Genomic DNA, 21,784 nt, shown 5'->3' with positions numbered 1-21,784 from the left:
CAACCTTGAGAAGGGGGCTTTTTTTCTATTCTGATCTACAAGTCAACAATGAAAACCACATACATTAGTTCCTTTTGATTGTAAAGTACCCTTGTGTATCTGTGAAATGGGGTGGAGGAAGCAAACTGATTACCCTGCAAGTTGAGGGTGCTCCCATCGCACACCCATCTGTGGCTTGAGGGGTGTGAGGGTGAGGGGGTGAGAGGGTGTGTGAGGGTGAGGGTGTGTGTGGGTGAGGGTGAGTGAGGGAGTGTGAGGGTGAGGGTGTGTGACGGAGGGTGAGGGTGGGTGAGGGTGTGTGAGGGTGAGTGAGGGGGGGTGAGGGTGTGTGACGGTGGGTGAGGGTGTGTGAGAGGGTGAGGGTTAGGGGGTGTGAGGGTGGGTGAGGGGATGAGGGTAAGGGTGTGTGAGGGTGAGGGGGGGTGATGGTGAGAGGGTGAGGGGGGGTGAGGGTGGGTGCAGGTGTGAGGCGGGGTGAGGGTTGTGAGGGGGTGAGGGTGTGAGGGGAGCGAGGGTGTGAGGGGAGCGAGGGTGTGTGAGGGTGAGGGGGTGTGAGTGTGTGGGTGTGTGAGGGTGAGAGGGTTGGGAGGGTGAGGGGGCTGTTGTGTGTGTGTGTTGGTGTGTGTGTGTATATTTGCTATTATGCAGTTATAGTTCTATTTTGTGGGTGTGTGTGTTGTGTATGTGTGTGCGTTTTGATACAAATGTGTGTTGTTTTTCTTTAGTGTGTGTGTTGTGTGTGTGTGTGTGTATTAAATGAAAATGGCCGATGTGCTAATGTTCCCTAACGTTACTTACGTTTGTTAGTGTAGCGGTCTAGTTTTTTTTTGTGTTTATGTTCTTTTTTTGATTGACGTGTTTCACAGCCAAAGAGATTGGTACATTGTGTTACATAGCGTCCTAATTGTAGCGCGTAACTTTGGAAATCCCCTGATTGTCGACCGCGCCGTTCTTGGAAGGCGTGCCGGGTTTGCTGTCTGTTTGCTGCGTCACCTGACAGGTAATTTTTTATTTATTTTAATATTGTTTTGTGTTTTGGTATGTATTTGTTGACTTGTATATTTTTTTCTAGTTTAGTGTTTGTTTCGGTAAAAAAAAAATTCTTCGTTAAAGTAAATTGTTTATTAGTGGACAGTGTCTCTGCTGCGTATGGACGCAATGTATAGCTTTTGGATGTTAATATTATTTATATTTTTGTTATATTGTGAGCTATTCGATTGAATATATTGGCAAAGCTTATTATTTTGTCGTAATAGTGCAACATGTTGCATAAGTGCGTGACTTACCTTTTATAGTGGGAACGTTTTTTTTTTTTTTTAGCAATTTGTATTTGTAACTGCCGTATTTGTTCGGGTAGTATTGTGTTGTTCAAATTTGCAAATTTTGTTTATTTTTTCTGCAGCATAAATTTCGAGTGCGTAAAAACATTTAGAGAAGTGATTATTTGTTTGTTATTATAAGTGATTCCCGTTAGTGTTCTGTTTGTTTTGTGAGTCTGTAACATTGTATGTATTTTGCGCCACCATCGGTCAGAATAGTGTTGTTTTTGTTCAGCTATGAGTATGTTCTACACTTAGCGAAGTTTAAATTTTGTAAAGCGCCACCATTAAGATTGGTGGAGATAGAACATGGGTGTTTTGCTTTTTTTTGGGTGCACACTTCTTCTAAACGATCACAACTTTCCTCCCTCTTTCTGACCATAAAAACCTTTTTCATAGTACTAGTTGCCTCATCTGCTTTTCTTCCTGCCCATGTCTATAGCAAACATACATGTTTTGAAGCGGATGCCTGACAGTCGTATGCTGGACCCCAAACTGTGGTGTGTGGGTGGCGGTGGTTTGTGGGCATGTGAGAGAGAGTGTGCGTGGGCGTGTGAGAGAGAGTGTGCGTGGGCGTGTGAGAGAGAGTGTGCGTGGGCATGTGAGAGAGTGTGCGTGGGCATTTGAGAGAGTGTGTGCGTGGGCGTGAGAGAGAGTGTACGTGGGCGTGAGAGAGAGTGTGCGAGGGCGTGTGAGAGAGAGTGCGTGTTCGGATGAGAGAGTGCGTGTGCGTGGGTGGGTGAGAGAGAGTGCGTGTGCGTGGGTGGGTGAGGGTGCGTGTGTCTGTGTGGGTGGGTGAGAGTGGTGCGTGGGTGGTCGTGAGTGGGTGGGTGAGTGTGTGTATGTGTGTGAGCGTGTGTAAGTTGGTGTGTATGTTTTTGTATGCTATGACATTTTTTACAAAAAATCTGCAAATAAACATATTCTTTGCCTGTCCTTAAGTTTAGAATCGGTTATTTTTTATCTTGTGCCCTCGACTAGATCTGCTGCAGTAATTTTCCCTATCAGATGATTGTTACATGTATGTGTTTCCCTCAATTTTCTTGCATTTGTGCTCAGCGACATTTGTTATTTTTCCTCGTACTTTATTTGTTTTTTGATCAGAAAGAAGATATGTGTTGTATTAGGTGAACTAAAGGAAGAGACATGTATATTGCATTCTCTGCATTAGAGCTGGTCTGTGTGGGTGGATGAAAGTGGTGCGTGGGGGGTTGAGAGTGCGTGAGTGAGTGGGTGGGTGAGTGTGTGTGTGTGTGTGCGTGTGTGTGCGTGTGTAAGTTGGTGTGTATGTTTTTGTATGCTATGACATTTTTTACAAAAAATCTGCAAATAAACATATTCTTTGCCTGTCCTTAAGTTTAGAATCGGTTATTTTTTATCTTGTGCCCTCGACTAGATCTGCTGCAGTAATTTTCCCTATCAGATGATTGTTACATGTATGTGTTTGAGTTTCCCTCAACTTTCTTGCATTTGTGCTCAGCGACATTTGTTATTTTTCCTCGTACTTTATTTGATTTTTGATCAGAAAGAAGATATGTGTTGCATTAGGTGAACTAAAGGAAGAGACATATATATTGCATTCTCTGCATTAGAGTTGTGCATTCCCTTTCCTACACCAGCTGGCAGCATTTTTTGTTTGTCCTGTATCAATTTTGTTCTTTTTTACTCGAATGTAGAAATTCCTGGACATGGAGTCAAGTGAATGTAGCACATGGCTGTGACTACTGTTATTGTATGTAGTGGTGATCAGTTAGGTAGAGTGTGGGCGGTAGAGTGGTGGCGGTTAGGGGGTGGCGGCAAGGGTGGTGGCGGCAAGGGTGGTGGCGGCAAGGGTGGTGGCGGCTAGGGTGGTGGTGGCTAGGGTGGTGGCGGCTAGGGTGGTGGCGGCTAGGGTGGTGGCGGCTATGGTGGTGACGGCTATGGTGGTGGTGGTTGCGGCTATGGTGGGGGTGTTGGCGGCTAGGGTTGTTGTTGGTTAGCATTGTTGGCGGCTAGGGTGATGGCAGCTAGGGTGTTGGCGGCTAGGGTGTTGGTGGCTAGGGTGATGGGTGCTAGGGTGACGGGTGCTAGGGTGATGGTTTTTGGCGGCTAGGGTTGTTGGCGGTTAGCGTTGTTGGCGGTTAGCGTTGTTGGCGGCTAGGGTGTTGGCGGCTAGGGTGATGGGTGCTAGGGTGATGGGTGCTAGGGTGATGGGTGCTAGGTTGGTGGGTGTTAGGGTGGTGTGGGCTAGGGTTGTGTGGGCTAGGGTGTTGGAATCTAGGGTGTTGGCGTCTAGGGTGGTGGTGTCCCTGAGTGATGTGGTGGTTATCCCTGAGTGATGTGGTGGTGTCCCTGCGTGATGTGGTGGTGTCCCTGAGTGATGTGGTGGTGTTCCTTAGTGATGTGGTGGTGTCCATGAGTGGTTAGGTGGTGTCCCTGAGTAATGCAGTGGTGTCCCTGAGTGATGTGGTGGTGCCTCTGAGTGATGTGGTGGTGTTTCTGAGTGATGTGGTGGTGTCCCTGAGTGGTGTGGTGATGTCCGTGAGTGATGCAGTGATGTCCGTAAGTGATGAGTGGTGGTGTCCCTGAGTGGTGTAGTGGTGTGCCTGAGTGATGTGGTGGTGTCCCTGAGTGATGCAGTGGTGTCCCTGAGTGATGCGGTGGTGACCCTGAGTGATGTGGTGGTGTCCCTGAGTGGTGCTGTGGTGTCCCTGAGTGGTGATGTGGTGGTGTCCCTGAGTGATGCGGTGGTGTCCCTGAGTGATGCGTTGGTGTCCCTGAGTGATGCGGTGGTGTCCCTGAGTGATGCGTGGGGGTGTCCCTAAGTAGTGTGCCGGTGTCCATGAGTGATATTAGGGTGTCCCTAAGTAATGCTGTGTTGGCCATGAGTGTTGCCCCAGAGTGTTGTTTGTCGAGAAAGTGATTTTTAAAATGTAAGTGAGAATATGAGTATGTTTACATAAAAAAGTAGAAAGAAGTTTGGGCGCGTAAATTTCAATTTTTAAAAAAAGTATGTAAGTAAATAAATGTAAAGCACATGCTAAATGCTTGCATATCAAAACAAATGAAAGAGTATTTGACCGTAAATTATGGGGCATGGAAAAGGCGCAGTGCGTGGTCAGAAAGGAGCCAGGGAGAACGTGCAGCGATGCTCAAAGTAAAGTCGAGCGACCATATGGAGAGGTAGGAGGTGGGCTGTCTGCAACTCGAGCGAGCATAGGGAGAAGGGGGTGGTCTGCCTACTAAGTGTAATGCGTGTGGCAACAGAGGGAGAGCGCGGCGCTCGCTGGAGAGGGAGGAGGTGTGCTGCCTGGTCACTTTAATGCATTTAGCAACAGAGGGAGAGCGCGGCGTGCGCTGGAGAGGGAGGGGGTGGGCTGTCTGGGCAGTTTAATGCGTGTGGCAACAGAGAGAGAGCGTGGCGCGCGCCCCGCCAAAAGGATGCAGGATTAAAGGAGGAGTAATGTCTAGTTTGTACTCTCTTGGCTCCGCTGTTCCGTTTACTTCTGACACTTGTTAATTGGCCCATTGTAAGGGAACAGCATGGAAGTGGCGCTATCGGCATGCCTGCACCCAAACGTCGACTTCGTTTTTCATTTACATATACAAACAAGCTTTGCTCTGTTGGTAGTGGTTTGCTTTCGTAGTGTCAACCTGCTCACCGCAGCCGTGAAACTGCAGGGAGGGAGAGGGGAGGTGCTGGCGGCTAGGGAGGGGAAGGAGAACTGCGAGCCTGGCTGTGTGCAGGGAGAGAGAGGGGAGGTGCTGGCGGCTGGGGAGGGGAAGGAGAAATGCGAGCCTGGCTGTGTGCGGGGAGAGAGAGGGGAGGTGCTGGCAGCTGGGGTTGGGGATCAGATGGCGAAGGCTGGCGAATTTTATTAAAAAATAGTCTGTTTCACTGGGAAAAAAATGAGTTGTGCAGGCTGAGGCGGTGCCGCTTGGAGTCGTGGAGTTGCGGGTTTAAGACGAGACACGGCCGTGAAACTGCAGGGAGAGAGAGGGGAGGTGCTGGGGGCTGGGGAGGGGGAGGAGAAATGCGAGCCTGGCTGTGTGCAGGGAGAGAGAGGGGAAGTGCTGGCGGCTGGGGAGGAGAAATGCGAGCCTGGCTGTGTGCGGGGAGAGCGAGGGGAGGTGCTGGCGGCTGGGGTTGGGGATAGCCGTGGGAGGGAGCCTTGTCGCTTTCATGTGCACGCGCTTTTAATGTCAATGCGCTTGCGCATTGAGCTTAAATTTGACGGGCACTGCAAGGAATCGCCATGGAATCACAAGTTGGTTAAAGTCTGTTTAAGCCCCTATAGTCTCGCAAGCTCAATGCGCATGCGCATTGACAGGCGAGACCTAACAAGACTTCTGCCATAGGAGCGAACGCTGCTAAAGTTGGCTCGCGCGGTCACCTAAATGTATCACGTAGCGCAGGGCTTTAAGTTGGATGGAAAAACTGGAGGGTCTCTCAAAGGGCCGTGGCCAGGTAATTAAGGGCGTGGTTTAAAAACACGTAAACTAAAAATCTGTGTTTAGTATAGTATGCTTCCCAACTTGTATTTTGCTGCTTCTGTCATTGCAACCAGATATATGATACAATGAGTAGCATCATACCTACAACAAGTTAGGACTAATGGCTTTGTCAGTGGTTGTTAGTTGCATAAGATAAATAAGCAGCAATTATGGCTTGTATATAATAATGTGTAAAAGCTTCCCCGTAAGCCCTGGTGACACCACGACAGTGTTGCTGCTCCTGGATTTCAAAGAGTAGGGAAATCCAGAGAGAAAATGACTCTTGTTAAAGGATTTTCCTTCCCCTACAAAGCTCCCCTGGCATGACCTCATGCCGTAATTTCTCCACTATGAGAAGTGAGCAGTGTGAGCACGCGCACATCCATGTCCCTGCTGTCACTGCTGTCCGGATAAAAACGGACCGCCTGTGCCAGGGCACAAAACAGAGCCTGATAGAGACCCCTTTCGAGGCCCCTTTAAAAAACTGCCGGTGCTCAGACCCGCACCACCTAAAGCTCTGACGTAGCGCCTTATGCTTGCTGTTCGGCCAGTACCTTCATGTTGCACAGAAAGTCCTAATCCTCAGAAAATATCAGAAACAAAAAGGAAATGTTTCACATTTTTGCTTTAAAAGGGCAAAATCTGCAGAGATAAACCAGTAAATTCTGTAGAGAAGACAGTGAGAATATAGGTGCTTTTCTGGGGTTCATGCCAAGAACATCGGAACAAACTGCCACGTCTTGCATTTGTTTATTTATTTCCAGCATTCTTGGTTGTTTAGAAGGTAATCAGTTTGAAAAAGGTATGTTGTTTTTCTCCCTCACACAACTCCCCTTGGTTTCTCTCTCTCACACGGCTCCTCTTGGCTTTCTTGGTTATGCATCTAGGTGTTGAGGTCTCTGTAGTCTGCATTCCTCACACACATGTCAGTTTCGGTGTGGCAGCCTCTCACACCTCCTCTCCACCATCTTTTCTTGCCACATTCAGTGACCAGGATGAAAGCTTGTCCACAGTGATCGGTAAAGTTGTGCTGATCACTGCTTAGCTAAGGCTGCTAGTGCTACTCAGCATAGTTGTTTCTTAACAATAAGCACTGGCAATGCCACTAGGTTTAGGTTTCTCATATTGGTGCAATGGTTAAGTTTTATGTACATTTTGTATTGCAAGCATGTGCCACAAAAAGAAAACAGACTGGCATTTAAATGTGGGCACCATATGATTGCAACAAAAATGCTGAATTTAAAAAGCATTCACTGGTGTAGCTGTATTTGCTAGTGATTTTTCTTAAAGATATGACACAAATTTCAGTTGTGAAAGGTATTTTACCATTATTTTGGTGAAGGCGACTAGAAGAAATCCTATTCTAACCAAGCACTTCAATTGTAGGCAGTCACAATGTCATTTAAACATTATATAATAGCATTTTTTAGAAAAAAGTCAGTAAATAAATCAAAAGCAAAACTAGGAACTTTAAGTGCAAGCAAAATAAACAGCAGTTTTAAAAGATAATATACACAAATAAAATTGAAGACAAAAAACATACTTTGAACTTGGTTTATCACTGAAAAACTATTTAAGGGGTATGTAACAATGCACAAGTTTTGTGCAGTCACTGAAAGCGAAGGAAGCCAATGAATAATGTGGGCTGACCCACTATCCCATGCTGTAGTGGACGGAATAAAATGTGGCTGACCATTTGAAAAACCAATGAATGAAGACTACTGGCCAAAAGCCCCTCTAAGTATGTATATTATGTATGGTTTATTTTGGGAAAACAATAGTTGTAGATATAACTAAAGTTGCATCAAAGGCCAGACTAATAAAGGCATACTCACTTAATGTTGCCAAGTCACTAGACTATGTTGACAGCCATGCCAGCCCGCTTTGCCCCCAGCTTCCTTTCTGATGCTGATGCTTCTGTGTGCTACAGTTGTGAGTGAAAGTTGAGGCATGGAGGAAAAAAAAACCACAGGAGGGTAATTCGAAATCCTACTTAAGCTAAGACATGTGGATTCGGATCTCCTGGACTCCCCACCGACCCCCATTCATTCATTCAAGCTGTTTATACTATGGGTCAGGGTCACAGGCATATCTCACAGTTTTACAGAGCTCTCACCCCCTTGGTGTGTGGACTGTCTCCTGTTCTAGACCATCTCAGACAGCAGTGGGAAGATGAGGGTGACAAAGTATTCCATGATAAGGATTGGACTTTCGCCCTCAAGCTCCCCTATCTGATGTCTAGAAATGTAAATTTGAAATTAATACAGTACTTTGTGCTTCACAGAGCTTATCGAACTCTATTACTTTCCACAAGCGACATCTACATGACCTATACAGTGCTTAATTTGTAACATAATGAGTGCCAGTGCCCAAAGCACTGCTCAAGAAACAGCAGATGTGTTTAAATGTACCTGTGACTAAAACCAAGGCTACATAGTTCAAAATCCAGCTCATGCCTCTTTAATCCACTGCCAGACGCTGCCTGTCCCTTTATTTCACTCTTGCAGGCTCCTGCTTCCTACCCTGTTGATGTTTTTTCCCGTCTTTTATTCCTTCTATCCCGTTTGTATGTTTTCCCTTCTATTGCTTTTGGGAATTTCTGATAGGAAAAATACACGCTGGTGCGCGTCACCGGCCCCAAAACTGAGTGCCAGCGTGGGGCAACCTCTGGCTTAAATTTTGCTCGGATGTTCCTCACATGGCGCACCAATTCAAATGCAGAACTCAGCACAGGAAAATGAGGAGAGACATTTTTGCAGGGTAAAGAAGTAAAACAAAAAAAAAAATCAAGCACAGCGACAAAACAAAGGAAACAACGAAAAAAAGAAAACCATGACTTGCTTTCTTCTGCCTGTGTCAGCCGTAATGTATCTGACAGTAACCAATGACGGGTAAGGTGGCCTGGTTGTGCGAAGGAAAGGCTCCTGAGGGGGGTGTAAAATAGGAAAATGCTGCCGCTGACAGATCTATTGAAGGTTAGTGTACAGCATGTGCCACTGGGAGCATTTATCTGGCTATAACGCGCCCCGCAACAGGGACACGCTGTTCTATTAACCTGGCGTGTCGGCCTTTGGCAGCACCGCAGGCCTCAACGGAGCACACGACCACACTGCTCTGGAGCGCGGCCGAGCGCATCCCCTGGGGCGGCATTTGCACATTCCTGCGGAGACGCCGTACACCCGCAGCCCTAATACGCCAGCAGGCAGGTGGAAATGTTCAATTAAGGGGTATTAGTCATTCGGATACGGTTAAGGCTTTTGTCCACAAGCACACCACTGCCCCGCAGGGAGGGGCGGCTCGGGGTGCGTGGTGTCAAATAGGTGATCATTTTTGGCCTCTCCATCCTTTGCATGCGCTTCCTCCTTCTGGAGTGGGAGGGTCGCAGCTTCCCGCTGCAGTGCCTGAGTCATGATTAACAGAGAGCGCCATTAAAAAAAAAATAGAAATGGTGCTGCTTATACACACACGCACGCAAAAAAGTACGCGTTGTTATGGCAACCTTTCTTTAAGATGTGTATCTTGAAATTTAGCATTCAGAACACATCCACGATTCCCTTAAAGCCTCCCCGACGTAAAGGCTATTTGTCTTACGTGTGCGTTTCCAGCTGCACAGCAGGCTTGTGCGGCGACCCGTGGTGCTTCTCTAGGTTTAGATATTTTTTTTCCGTTTGGAATAATGATGTGCATGGAAACGTGGCGGAAGACAAACAAGCGCTAATTTGCTAGCTTTACTGATACAACAGTGCCTTTCGACGAGGTGCACATAGGCTAGGGGAGAGGGCGGGTTTCCAATCCACAGAATGTAGTTAACGAGGAGAAAGACCCATTTTGCAACTGGAAGCAGTGTGCCACGGCAAAGATTTTTTTTAAAAAACTCCCAGGGTGGTCTACGGAATCCCCAGATTGCAGTGATGCGCACGAAAGGGCAAAGCAATATAAAAAAAAAGAAACAAAAAGCGAACCGCGCCATTCATTTCAACAAAATTATTGGCCCTAGATTTATGTAACACAAAATGACACACCAGTGTGAAGCCAGATTAAAAAAACTCCCACGCCTTTGAGCGGAATTATTGAAGCCAAAGCGCGGGCACTGCTGATTGTGCTTACCTAAAGCTAATGAGTGTGCCTTAATAATGGGTTAACCTACCTCATAGAAGAAGTGCCGCAGGCCTGTGCGCTGTATAGGCAACCATAGGAGGGTTTGCACCAGTTTGCCTACACACCGTAGCACTATTTTTTATTTTCCATTTGCAACAGCATGTCACATTATTAACGCCCTCTGGCAATAACATCCACTGTGTCGCCTTCTGATTAATTAGAGGTGATCTCAACTTTTCTGCTACTCTAGTTCACTGCCACCCTGGGTACAGGGGCACTCAGGCTCACCCTGTGTGTTTTAGACAGTGATTCTCAACCCTCTGGCCTCACCACACTGCATTCTAGTGCTCTTACGCTTCTGGGGTTACTCTAAAGCCTGGTGAGTGGTACGCTTGTTCAGCCGAGGTCCTCACATAGGCCTTCCTGGCAGAGGACTTCCCACCATATTAAAAGAACGTTGCAGGGGTTGCTTTGCCGAAAACCGATTTCACCAAACGTTCTTTAGGCAAAACTGCACATCAGGTAGGACACCATATTGTTGCACCCAATCATCATTTATTTTTGTGGGGGTTTATTTCTGACAAACAGAAAAGCAATGGTCCTGAGTTTTCTCCCTGTGCAGGTGGACCACTGTTGACCTTCCCTGGCATAACCGTGCAAAGACAATTTGCTCTGGCTGCCTGCATAACAGGGCGGCTTCCCAACGCACCCTTCTGGTTGGCTCAATAGTTTGTTACAGGGTTACAGAGACTTTCCCTTCACAACATTGCTATAAATGTTAGCCAGACATGCAGAAATCTAACTATGTAGCAATTTTTCCATCTGTTGGACTGCCCTTTTGAAGCACCCTGGTGTTTATGTTTGAATCTTGTGGAGAAGTGTCCATTTCAAACCGAAACAGCCCCCACATTGCCCTGGACTAAAGGCTGAATGTGACGCACACCAGTGAGTACTGCACAGAAGCTTGCAGTGCAATGGAGTTTAGACTTCGAATATACTCAATGGACCTCATTCAAAGCAGCTTGATTTCAAATGTGGCTACGGGGATTTAACTCAGGGTGTGCATGACACAAAAGCATCTTGCACACAAGAAAGCTCAACTGCAAGTGAAATGGAGGACACTTTCAGTCACTACCAGTTTACAAGACAATCCATTCTCATGCCAGCTTAGATGTCCACCTGAGCAAAGAGTCCTGTTGGAGTGGAATTTCAACTTCATTATCAATCAATCAAGCAGGATTTATAAAGCGTGACTTGTCAGTCGCAAGAGTATCCAGTCGCTTGCTGTAGATCTCAGTCAAGGAGCCAGGAGTTGAGCCTCTTACTGAAGTCGGTCAGCAAGGTGCATAGGTGGAGGGTGATCCAAGTTTTGGCAGCGAGATGGGAGAAGGAGCAAACACCGGCAAGACAGCAGCGTGCGCGCGGTATCTGTGCGAGGGCGAGGTGTGCAGAGCGGAGGTTCCTGGTTGGGGAGTAAGGGGGTCGGTGGAAGTGCAGACAGTGATTCATGTAGGCGGGTTCTTGGTCGTGGAGATCTTTGTAGGAGTGTGCAAGGAACTTGAACTGGAATCTCTTCTGAACCAGGAATCAGTGGAGGTTCTTCAGGTGCTGGGTGATGAGGGTTGCCTTGGGCAGGTTAAGAATTAATCTGGCGTCTGTGTTCTGAATCATCTGAAGTTTTTGCATGAGTTTGGTGATGTTGTTTGCATACAGTGCGTTGCCAAGGTCTAGTCTGCTGGTGATGAGAGCCTGCGTTTCAGTCTTCCTGGCATTGATCGGGAGCCACTTGAAGATTCTTCAGAGCATGTGGAAGCAGGTTGAGGAGACATCGTTGACCAGACGTTTCATGGAGCGTTCGCTGTCGAGGATGATGCCGAGGTTGCGATTGTGGTCTTTCCTTATGTGGATGGGTCCGATTTCCACCAGCCACCAGGAGTCATTCCAGAGGCAGTGTGTTTGCCCAAGATGAGGAATTCTGTCTTGTCCGTTTTGAGCTTGAGGCAGTTGTCCTTCATCTAGGCTGAGACATTCTTCATACAGTTGTGGAAGTTTTTTTTCATCAAGGTGGTGTCTGCTGAGAGCGATAGGATGAGCTGCGGGTCTTTGGCGTACGAGATGACGTGGATGTCATGCGATCTGACAAGGTCTGCGAGTGGTGTTATGTAGACCTTGAAGAGGGTAGGGCTAAGGGATAAGCCTTGGGGGACACCGCAGATGTTGTGTTTGACTTGCAATGTGAAGGGAGGGAGTCAGATTGTCTGGGTGTAGCCCATGAGAAAGGATGTTATCCATTTGAGGGTGTTGTCTGTTATACCAATCTGGCGTAGGCGGTCAATGAGAGTGTGGTGGGAGACCGTGTTGAAGGGTGCGGAGAGATCTAGCAGGATCATGGCAGCTGATTCTGTCGGCGCGATCAGTGCTGTGGTTGGTTTGGATTCCTGATCGAGAAGGGTCCAGAAGGTTGCTTCTCTCCAGGAGTTCGCTGGGTTGGAAGTTGCTGGACTTCTCCAGTACTTTGGCGGGGAAGGGGAGAAGTGAGATGGGACAGTAGTTCTGGAGTTCGTTGGGGGTCTAATGAGCGTTTCATGAGGTGGGGTCTGACCTCGGCGTGTCTCCAGGCATCGGAAAGGTGGCAGTGGTTAACGAGGTGTTGAGGATCACGTCTCTTTCGAGGTTGTAGAGTTGGTGGGGGCAGGGGTCAGTAGGTCTCCCCAAGTGGAATGATTTCATGAGGGTTGTTGTGTTAGGTGTGCTGAGATGTTACCATGCTGTGAGTTGGTGGTTGGAGGTGGTTATCCATCGGATGCCGGGGGTGTCGGAGGGTTGGCGATCAAAGTTTTTAAAGATGGTCGCTATTGTGTTGTGGAAGTGGTCGGCGAGTTCCTGTGAAGATGGATGGAGCTTTCGGTGGCTGATAGGCAGGTGAACTCTGATGATGATGAAGAGTTCATTAGCTTGGTTGGTGCAGGTGTCAATCTATTGTTCAGGGCTCTTTTTGCTGCTTTGATCTGTCGGTGGTAGTTTTTGAGGGCTGATTTGAAGGCGTCTCTGTCAGTGTAGTTCCTGCTAGTGCGCCATCTTTTTTCTATTAGTTTGCATCTGCATTTTGACGCGCTGAGTTCCAGGGTGCACCAGATGGCTTGTTTGGAGGGTCTGTCGGTTTTGACTGGTTTGGTGGGGGCAACGCTGGTGGTCCAACTGTTGAAGCTCTGTACTGTCTGAACCCTGTTGGTGGTGTCTTTGGGCTGTGTTGTGGCGAGGGCTTCGCCCATTGTTGCTGCGTGACCTTGGACCAGCTGCAGAAGTCAGCCCTGTGTCGGTTCGGGACGGTGATGAAGTGTGATGGAATGGTCTGACCAGGTGTGTTCCGAGGTGTGGTTGTACCTGATTCTGCTGCTGGATGTAAAGATGGGGTTCAGCGTGTGTCCTGCTTTGTGTGGGGTGAGTGACTAGCTATCTGAGGCAAAGCATGGCCCCAGGCAAAGCATTGGCAAGGCCAACAAGTCTGGGCTTTGTCAATGCTTTTTTGTCATGGATGTGCTCCGTGTGAAACAGCAGAATTCTGTAATTCCCTAAGAAGTCTGCCAATTGCGGATGTGGGCTGGCCCACTACCCCATCCAATATGCAGTAGTGGGTAGTAGGAAATTGTGAATGACACAATAGACCAATGTATGAAGAGGGCTAGCAGACCTGCCATATGAAGTATGTTTATTATACATAAAATGTTAGCAAAATCAAAAAGTCTTGGCTAACAAAAGAACTTTAAAAAAAAATTAATTTGGGATTTCCAAATTTTTGAGATAGAATGAAAAGGTGTATTGAGCTACTTTGGTCTTGCTATTTCTCTGACACTATTTATCATGAGATAATCTACATCAGTGTGTCACAGAAGAAAGAATAAGGAGTGTGGAGCTCAGATCAAAGAGAACCTTGACAGTGCTTTCTGAAGATCGCACATGGCGAGTAAGTGGGTTAGAGTCAACTTCTTGCTGGAGTTGTTTTGGTCACAAGAAAAGGCAGGAGGTATCATTACATTCTAAATGAGAACGGATGTGTAGTGACGAGGTCCGCAGTCAGGATGTAATTTCACGTAGATTTATTAACCCCTTAAGTGCTGTGTCGGGGCGTTGGCCGACGGCAGCACTACCTCCCCAGTGCTGCGCACGTCCATTGAACGTTCATTCAGCACTAGTTCGAATGGACAGCGCAGGACTGGGGAGGGAATTGCGCAGCAGCTAAGGTGTTAAGATCAGTTAAAGGGAGTAGAGTTGTAGAGATGCAGCCCCACCAGGAGCAGTCTGCCTGCTGCTCAGCCCACACTCCAACTGACACACTCAAGCATCCAGGCACACAAACATTCCATTCAAGACTCACACCAACATTCCATGCATCACATTCACACTGGCTGAGCAGCTAGGGAGTAAGAAACCCGATAAATACAACACAGGTGACAACAAAATGTTTTCACAAAAATATCCCAGAATGTTCGTCAGACATTTTGGGTACAAGATAATTAGTTTTACCGCACTGCAGGAACATATGAAGAGAGAACATTCTAAAAATGTCATTCAAGCTTTTAATTATGGGTTTCCAATCCCATGTTAAAAAAGAACCCAAGCAATATATATGAATTGACAATATAAACAAGAATATAATTCTTATTGACACTAAAGTCAGCCCTCTGTGCGTCAAGCAGCTGTTGCTTCTTTCGCAAGAGCTTCACTTTTTCTTGACAGATGGCAATGCTGCAAATCCTTTCTTGGACCACGAAGCATACATTTAAGAAAGCCTTTTATCATCACTAATACCTTAAGCAGTGAATAAAGCGATTGCTATTCCCAGACAAAGGGCAAGAGTGTGCAAGTAAGAGAGTTTGGATCAGTTAAAAAAGATGACAAATCAGCCATACACAAAAAAACTTCATTTTAATATCACCGAATAATGAATTGGACACACCGTGATTTTCTCCACTTTTAATGTGATAAAAAACCTTTTCTATGAAAGTGAATTTTATATTGTAAAAGGGGATTCAAGTTTGACATTAATTGGGGTTAGAGGTGTACTCTGTCAATTTCATTTGTCTATTTGTGACCCAGGAAGAAGTGATTGCAGGTGGCAAAGCCCATCACCGGAGCTGCTGGCCACCATCTTTTTCCCCATTGACTTTTCAAAGTAGAGCCCTGAGTGCTTCAGAACTTCACTTGGCATGAAGTAGTACTTTTCGAAATGTAGGCACTTGCTGGATGGAGCTGCTTGTTCTTAGCTTCTTTTGGAAACAGTGATCCAAGCCTCCTCCTTTGGCGATGTCACTAGTTCATACCGCGTCTCGATGACCTGCCCTGGCACTGGGTGTAAGCGCAGTTTTCTCACCAGCACGCTCAACAACACTGTTGCCACAACGTATGCAAACCTAGAGGTGAATGGAGGAAAAAAAAAGAAGTACAAATAATCTGTTTGCGGGACGGGGACACAGCTTATAATTTTGAAGTAAATGTGAATTACATTAACGACTCAGTTCCGTCAGACACAACAGATTTAACAGATCCAACTTTTTCACCTCCAAGACTTTATCTGTTGCATGGAAGAATGCTGGCCCAAGAAAGCCCAAATATCGCAGAACCCGAGTCAGAACCCTTTTTCAATGGGATTTCACCCCTGAATTGACAAATTTTATGAATATGATCAGAGTAGCAGGTTTTCACAGGGGAACACGTATGTGGCGGTTACCCATCTTACAAACGTATAGCTCGCTGAAGACACCCTGTTTAAGATCACATTTCCTGTAAGTCAAGCCAATACTGGGAGCTTTTGCATGGAATCACCGAAGATAAAAAGAGTGTTTGTTCCTCAAGTGGAGTCTGTATAGCCACAATGTTGGCTGTTAGTTTGACTTTGGGGGTGTGTGGGGGGAAGGGGGTTCTTTGCTGGACTCCGTTTATTTGTAGCCAAGTTCACTCTACATTAATCCTAGTACCTGTACATACAATCACACAATCAACCAGTGGTCGAAGTGGGGGGCAGGGGGGACTGTAAATCGAAGGGGCACGATGTGCCCATACTTTTTCATTTTAGAAAAACAGTTCCCCTACTTTGAGCGGAAAAAACAACGGCCCTGGGACGGTTAATTCTAACGGTTGAAATGCTTCAACTGAAGTGGACGAGAGGGAGTCTTTCTTGAAATGTGTCACCGAAGGAGGTGTAGACTGCTAAACAATCCTTCTCTCCATGGTGCCTGCATCCCTGAAAGAAAAGTCAACATGCACAACTGGCCAATCTGCAAATGTAAAGGATTCATGGAAGCCGGTATTGGCTTTAATCTGCGGAATCACTTGAAGCTTCCTGATGACACACATTTATTCTTTTTGAGAGATGTCCGGGAGCTATCAGTTTCCCTGCGAATTGTGTGCTTTTAAATGACAGTTGTAAAAACATAATTGCACTAAATATAGTCTGGATATTACTAAACTCTATATTTTGGAAGTACTTTATCTTAATACTTTTTCAAACTTTGTAGAAGCCTCTCTTATACTGTGTGTAAAGCAAGTTTAAATAATAACTTACATGTTCACAGTGCTTCTTGTCACAGACATACACAAGTCACTATACTTCACTGTACCAACCAGAGTTCAATTCTGTAGCGCTCTGATGAAGTGCATTAACTAAAAGAGGTGTCACAATGTTGGACAGTGCATTTCCCACCAGGCTGCTCCTATGGCAGAGGAGCGTCTACTGCTTTTAAGCAGAGCAAATAAATCAAACATAAAACGCTAATAACTTTGAATTATTATAATTTTATGTTTCTTTGCTGCTTTGTGGGCAGGGCTGCTCTGGGAGCCGGAGAGGAGTGGTTTGCCTACTAAGTACACACAACTGATTGGCCGGTCCTCTCGGACTGGCTTAACAGTCATGCGCACCAGGGGCGGCTCCTCCATGAGGGCGGAGGAGCGCCACCCCACTGCTTTTTAGCAGTGCGAGAAGCAGAAACATAAAATGGCATTACAAATACCATTTTATGTTTCTGCCTCTCGCACTGCAAGAAAGCAGAAGGGTGTGGTTGGGGGCAGCAGGTGGGCGGTCCTGCTCTAGGCCAGGGGAGGAGTGGCTTGCCCACTGTTGAGGGCCCTGACTGTTTAGTCGGCCCCCTTGGACTAACCAAACCAGTCATACACACTCTGCCTTTTCTCCCTACATGAAGAATATAGCCTCCCCAATGACACCTGGGTGGTCAGTGTCCTGACCAATCACAATGCTGCCATTGCAGCATTGTGATTGGATTAAAGGAGGGAGGGAGGATTCCTGCTTCCAGGAGAGGAGCAGACACGACGCAGGGCCGGGCCAGCATATGTAAGTTAACTTTTTTTTCACTTTATTTTAATTTTAAATTAAACCCCCCCCCCTCCCAGCGCGTCCCCCAAAAGCACGACCCCCTCCTGCACCCATACCCGCGAGAATTACCGCCTGCGACTGATGCGCAATATTCCTGTTCTCCACGCAGGCTGCATTACAGCCTGCGTGGAGAACATGCCAAGGCCCCCATTCCCTGGCTGAGCATCTAATCAGGAAGCTCAGACCAATCACAATGATGATTTGTAGCATTGTGATTGGTCAGGGGAGCCTGGCTGTGCGGGAGCCGGCGGCATGGTGTTTATTTAAAAAAAAAAAATGACATTGTGTCCCCCGCCACAAGCGAGCTGTGCCAGCTGCTACTGTTTCCCACCGGTTAACATCACTTGCATTTCATTTTCATTGAAATTGTGTTTTCTTTTATATGTAGTTACCTGAAGGTGAAAGACAGAAAAAAGTTACAGAATATTTAGTTGTTTACGCTCACTCACCCAAATCCCCTTGCATCGAGCATCACAGTTCCCATACTTTTTTTGTTTGTTTTAAAAAGCACTTCAACCACTGTATACAACCGCGCAGGAAGGAGCCCTTCACATTTGTGCTGTGGGGCTTGGCCGTAGGTAGAGCTCAGCATGGATTCCGCATGAAACATAGCACAGTACGGCGGATGTTTATTCACATCACATATTTAATTTCAAGAGCCCGAAGGTTACATGCCACTCCCGCCAGATTAACACTGCAGGTTTGAAACTTCTTAGCTCGCTAAATTAATAAACGCCTAAATTTCATTACTGCCTTTTTCCAAATGGAATGCTGAGACACCATCTTGCGAAACAGCAGACATTCTCCCACAGTCCCTTGGTGCTGTGACTACGTCCCCCCTCCGACCCCATCTAATGGCACTCTGCTCCCCTTGTTTTTTTGGGTCCTGACCTGGGTGCATCTTGCCATTTTGAGATGGTTTCCATCGATGCCCACAACCTGGGTCTTTTTCTTTTTATATTTTTCTTTTTACTTCTCTTTTCACTCTGTAAATATGTGATATATACTTGTCAAAGCCAAATCACTGGTAAAATGGAATCCTGAGAAAATCTACTATTTGTATATATATGTATATAGAGATAACTCTAACCACTAATATATGTAGTAGACCTTTTACTCACTACCATTCCTATGTGACTCTTAGAGTTTATCCATTTGTATCTCTTCCTTGAGTGACTCTACTACTTGTACATTTGCAATCTTTCTTTCTGTTTGTATATCTTCCTTGTGTGACTTTACATATTGTAAATTTGCAATTTTTTCTGTTTGTATTTTTTATGTAACACATGTAATCCTAAATCCTTATGTATCGCAACTGGTTCTTATGTCAAGCGCTCTGACACCTTCAGGTAATGTTCGCGCTATATAAATCCACATTAAATAAAATAAAATAAAATAAATAAACCAACCATTTTAAGTTACCACTGCATGAACTAACATAGAAAGAAATATTAGGAGACATCCTGAAAGCGTTAAGATAAAAGCAGCGCAAGAGCTATCCAGTCTCGCAGGAGCAGTGAATCTGGCATCCACCCCTGTGCCCACAGCACCCCGAGGAGAGACTGGAGCCAGGGCCAGCACTAGGCATGCGCAGTATGGGCTGCTGCCCAGGGCCTTGCGCTCAGGTGAGAGGCAGGGGGGCCCCCCCTTCACTGTGAAATGAAACACTTTCACAGATTGGCCCCCTGCTCCACCAGGGCCCCCTCCCCACACAATTACAATACACATCAGATATTTCTGGTGTGACCGCGTGGTGGCATTCCTGGGGATGCAGGGGTGGGGTGGAGGAACAAACAGAGTGGGGAAGTCAAAGCGGCAGGGCCAGCAATTAGGGCTCAGAGTGTCAGGGGCGAGGCAACACCTCTCTTAAGTACCGGCCATTCCCTGTCTGCATTTTGTTGCTAGGTGACAGAAGGCCCCTTTGTTTCCAGCACCAGCCGGACACCGGTAAGGAGCAGTGGGTGAGGGGAGGAGGGAGCTGCCAGAACAACTGGTGCTGGGGCAGTGTTTTAAGAAAGGCCTTGTTACTACTTCGAAGGCCCAGGGGAGGGGGCCCCCTTTCCCAGGGCCTCGAAGCACTAGAGCAAGCTGCAAGGTCCAGGCGTGGGGCTCCCTTTCCCTGGGCCTCTAAGCACTATAGAAATCTGCAAGGTCAGGGTGTGGGGGGCCCCCTTCCCAGAGCCTTGTAGCCACTACTCCCCCTTTCTTTTCCTTTCCTATATTTGTTCCCCAGTGAAATGAATCCAAAAAAGAAAAACTTTTTTTGCTGGAAAGGTCATCTTTTTTTGTGAATTTTTTCACTTCCAAAGTGCAGCTTTGGGAAAGAGAGAAATAAAAAATTCAAAATGTAAAAAATAACTAAAGCAAGACAGAGTGGGTCGAAAAGGGGCCAAATTGATTTTATTCACACCCAAAACACATTAGTGCCACTACACAGAGTTTACCAGTGAAGCACTACTTTTGTTTTCTTGTCTTTCTCTAAACAGCATTGTTTTCCCCGGGTGGGGAAGTGCACCATTTCTGGATGTACTGCAATACCTGCTCGATGGGCGGACTGGAAAATAAAGTGCATACCGCTGCTCTGTATTCACAAATGTGGTCTTTTTAAACCATATTGCTTTCATTTTGTAAGGATATAATCAATGGGCATTGAAGCAGGTCCGTTCTGGCCCTGTAGCCATGGCCTTAACATTTAATGCAAAAGCACTCATTCATTTCTGAATAAGTGCAAAAGCGTTAAGGTAACCATGTTGTTCCTGCTTACATTTCACATGCTTTAATTAATCTTACATTCCTTATGAGTGTTTGCTTTTTCCAGAATGTTGTCACTTTTTTTTAGGCAGCATATTGCTCTTGTCTAGTGCGTAAATTTGAAATGAGTCGCCTCTAGGTGTTTGTAGCGGGGCACAATTGGGTTGTAGTTGAAGGCAGTGCGAGTTTCTCTCAGTGGGGTAGTATGGTGTTCAGTGGGGAGAGGATGTGGCACTACGGTCAGAGCTGCCGAATTTGGAACTGGGGAACCAGGTTCAGCCTTTATGACCAGTCCACCAGACCACTCTCCTGAGAGAGCTCCATCCCATGCTAGACCTAAGAAGGCACCACAAGACCTTAGAAGTCATGGTGTCTTAGCACCAGCAGGTGAACCCTAGCAGTGGCATGTGTGGGTTAACCTTGAAGGCCTGTCCACCACAATCCCTATTGAAGTCCACCGCAAGTCTTTTGGGCAGGCCTACGAAGCAGCACACCATAGAGCAACAGTGACTCTGTCATTGAGGTCACAGGACCCTTGAGCAGGGAGGCTCTATGGCAGTGCAAACGGTGAGATAGCACTGAGCGCTGACTTTGGGTCATGTTTGCGAGTATATTATGTTTCTAAAAGCACTTGCTGCCTCCTTCCTGGCCTCCAGGAATTTTCGGCAACAATAAAAATGTCATGAAACTCCGGTGATCAATGTTCTTCCTAGAGAGAGGTGGAGGTTTGTCAAGTGGAAGTTTTGACTCATGGAAAGGTAGCGCAGAGGGTTAATGTGCTCGCTGCAAAGAACATGTACCATGCAGAACACTAAGTCCACATAATGTAAATAGGCCAGTGGATTACTGCTTTTGTCAGAGAGATCCTATTGGTACTTGTAGTTTTTAAGTCAAAATCCTAACATAGAACAATGAGCTATTAACTGTCATCTAAGAGCTGTATGCCAACTGCAAGGTATAATTTACATTGTTATGTTTTTTTCCCCAGTCTTTGTTTAACATAATGTTGTGAAAAGGGTTCACTTGAACAGAAATCAATTCTGGTTATTAAAGAGAACTTCCAACCATGGTATTACGTTCTAAATTCAGAGTTTGTGTTTCTCCAGATCAATCACTATTAAACTATACTGCCTACTAGTAGGATTGTCATGTGGCTCCTAGTCCTTTGACTTATGTAAAATTACCTATTGAGATTTACACACGTATTATTGATTATATCTGTGTAATGTGTGATATAAAGTTCTCTGACACTCTAAACTGGTATCAGTGGTGCTGTTTATCAAATTAAATGCATCTGAGAGAGAGTGTAGTTATGGAGACTTGAGGAGCACTGTTAAAGGGTGGTAGTGAGGGAATCCGTGGCAGAGCAAGTCATTGGGGACACCAACATTATCGCACAGGGCTCCAGCAGTGCTAAATCTGGCCACATCTACTTCCTACAGTTCTAACATCAAATCAAAAGCGTTGATTTGACAACCCCTTGAATCTGTAGCATACCTTCAAGTCAATGTATGATTTAGCAGTTGTCTCGGTTGTTTTAAGTCTTTTTTTGTTTATGTACAATCTTTATTTGTTTGCAATGGTGTCTTGTAATTTTATACTATATGTGTTGTGTTTTTGCACTTAACATAATTCTGGCGAGTAAAGAGCACACACAAAAAAGATTGTCCTACGTCTCTTAGCATGGGAGTGTGGGATTCTGGTGAGAGGACTTACGTTAAAACAAATTACGTAATGTCATCCTAAGGTAGCACAA

General features: G+C 46.1%; 1 protein-coding gene across 1 annotated transcript in view; it reads right to left on the bottom strand.

Annotated features, from left to right (window-relative positions):
* Positions 1–14,849: 14,849 nt before the first annotated feature.
* The window catches only part of CYP20A1 (cytochrome P450 family 20 subfamily A member 1), a 275,234-nt gene continuing 268,299 nt past the window's right edge, over positions 14,850–21,784 (bottom strand). The window contains exon 13 of the mRNA XM_086955289.1: positions 14,850–15,301. Coding sequence (XP_086811415.1) covers positions 15,151–15,301 — 151 coding nt within the window. The 3' untranslated portion in view covers positions 14,850–15,150. The remainder of the gene's footprint in view (positions 15,302–21,784) is intronic.

This window comes from Lissotriton vulgaris, chromosome 2_1 (genome assembly GCF_964263255.1).
Source record: "Lissotriton vulgaris chromosome 2_1, aLisVul1.2, whole genome shotgun sequence".
Lineage (NCBI taxonomy): Eukaryota > Metazoa > Chordata > Amphibia > Caudata > Salamandridae > Lissotriton > Lissotriton vulgaris.
Note: the sequence above shows the minus strand (reverse complement) of the source record. Positions and strands in the feature narration are given on the sequence as shown.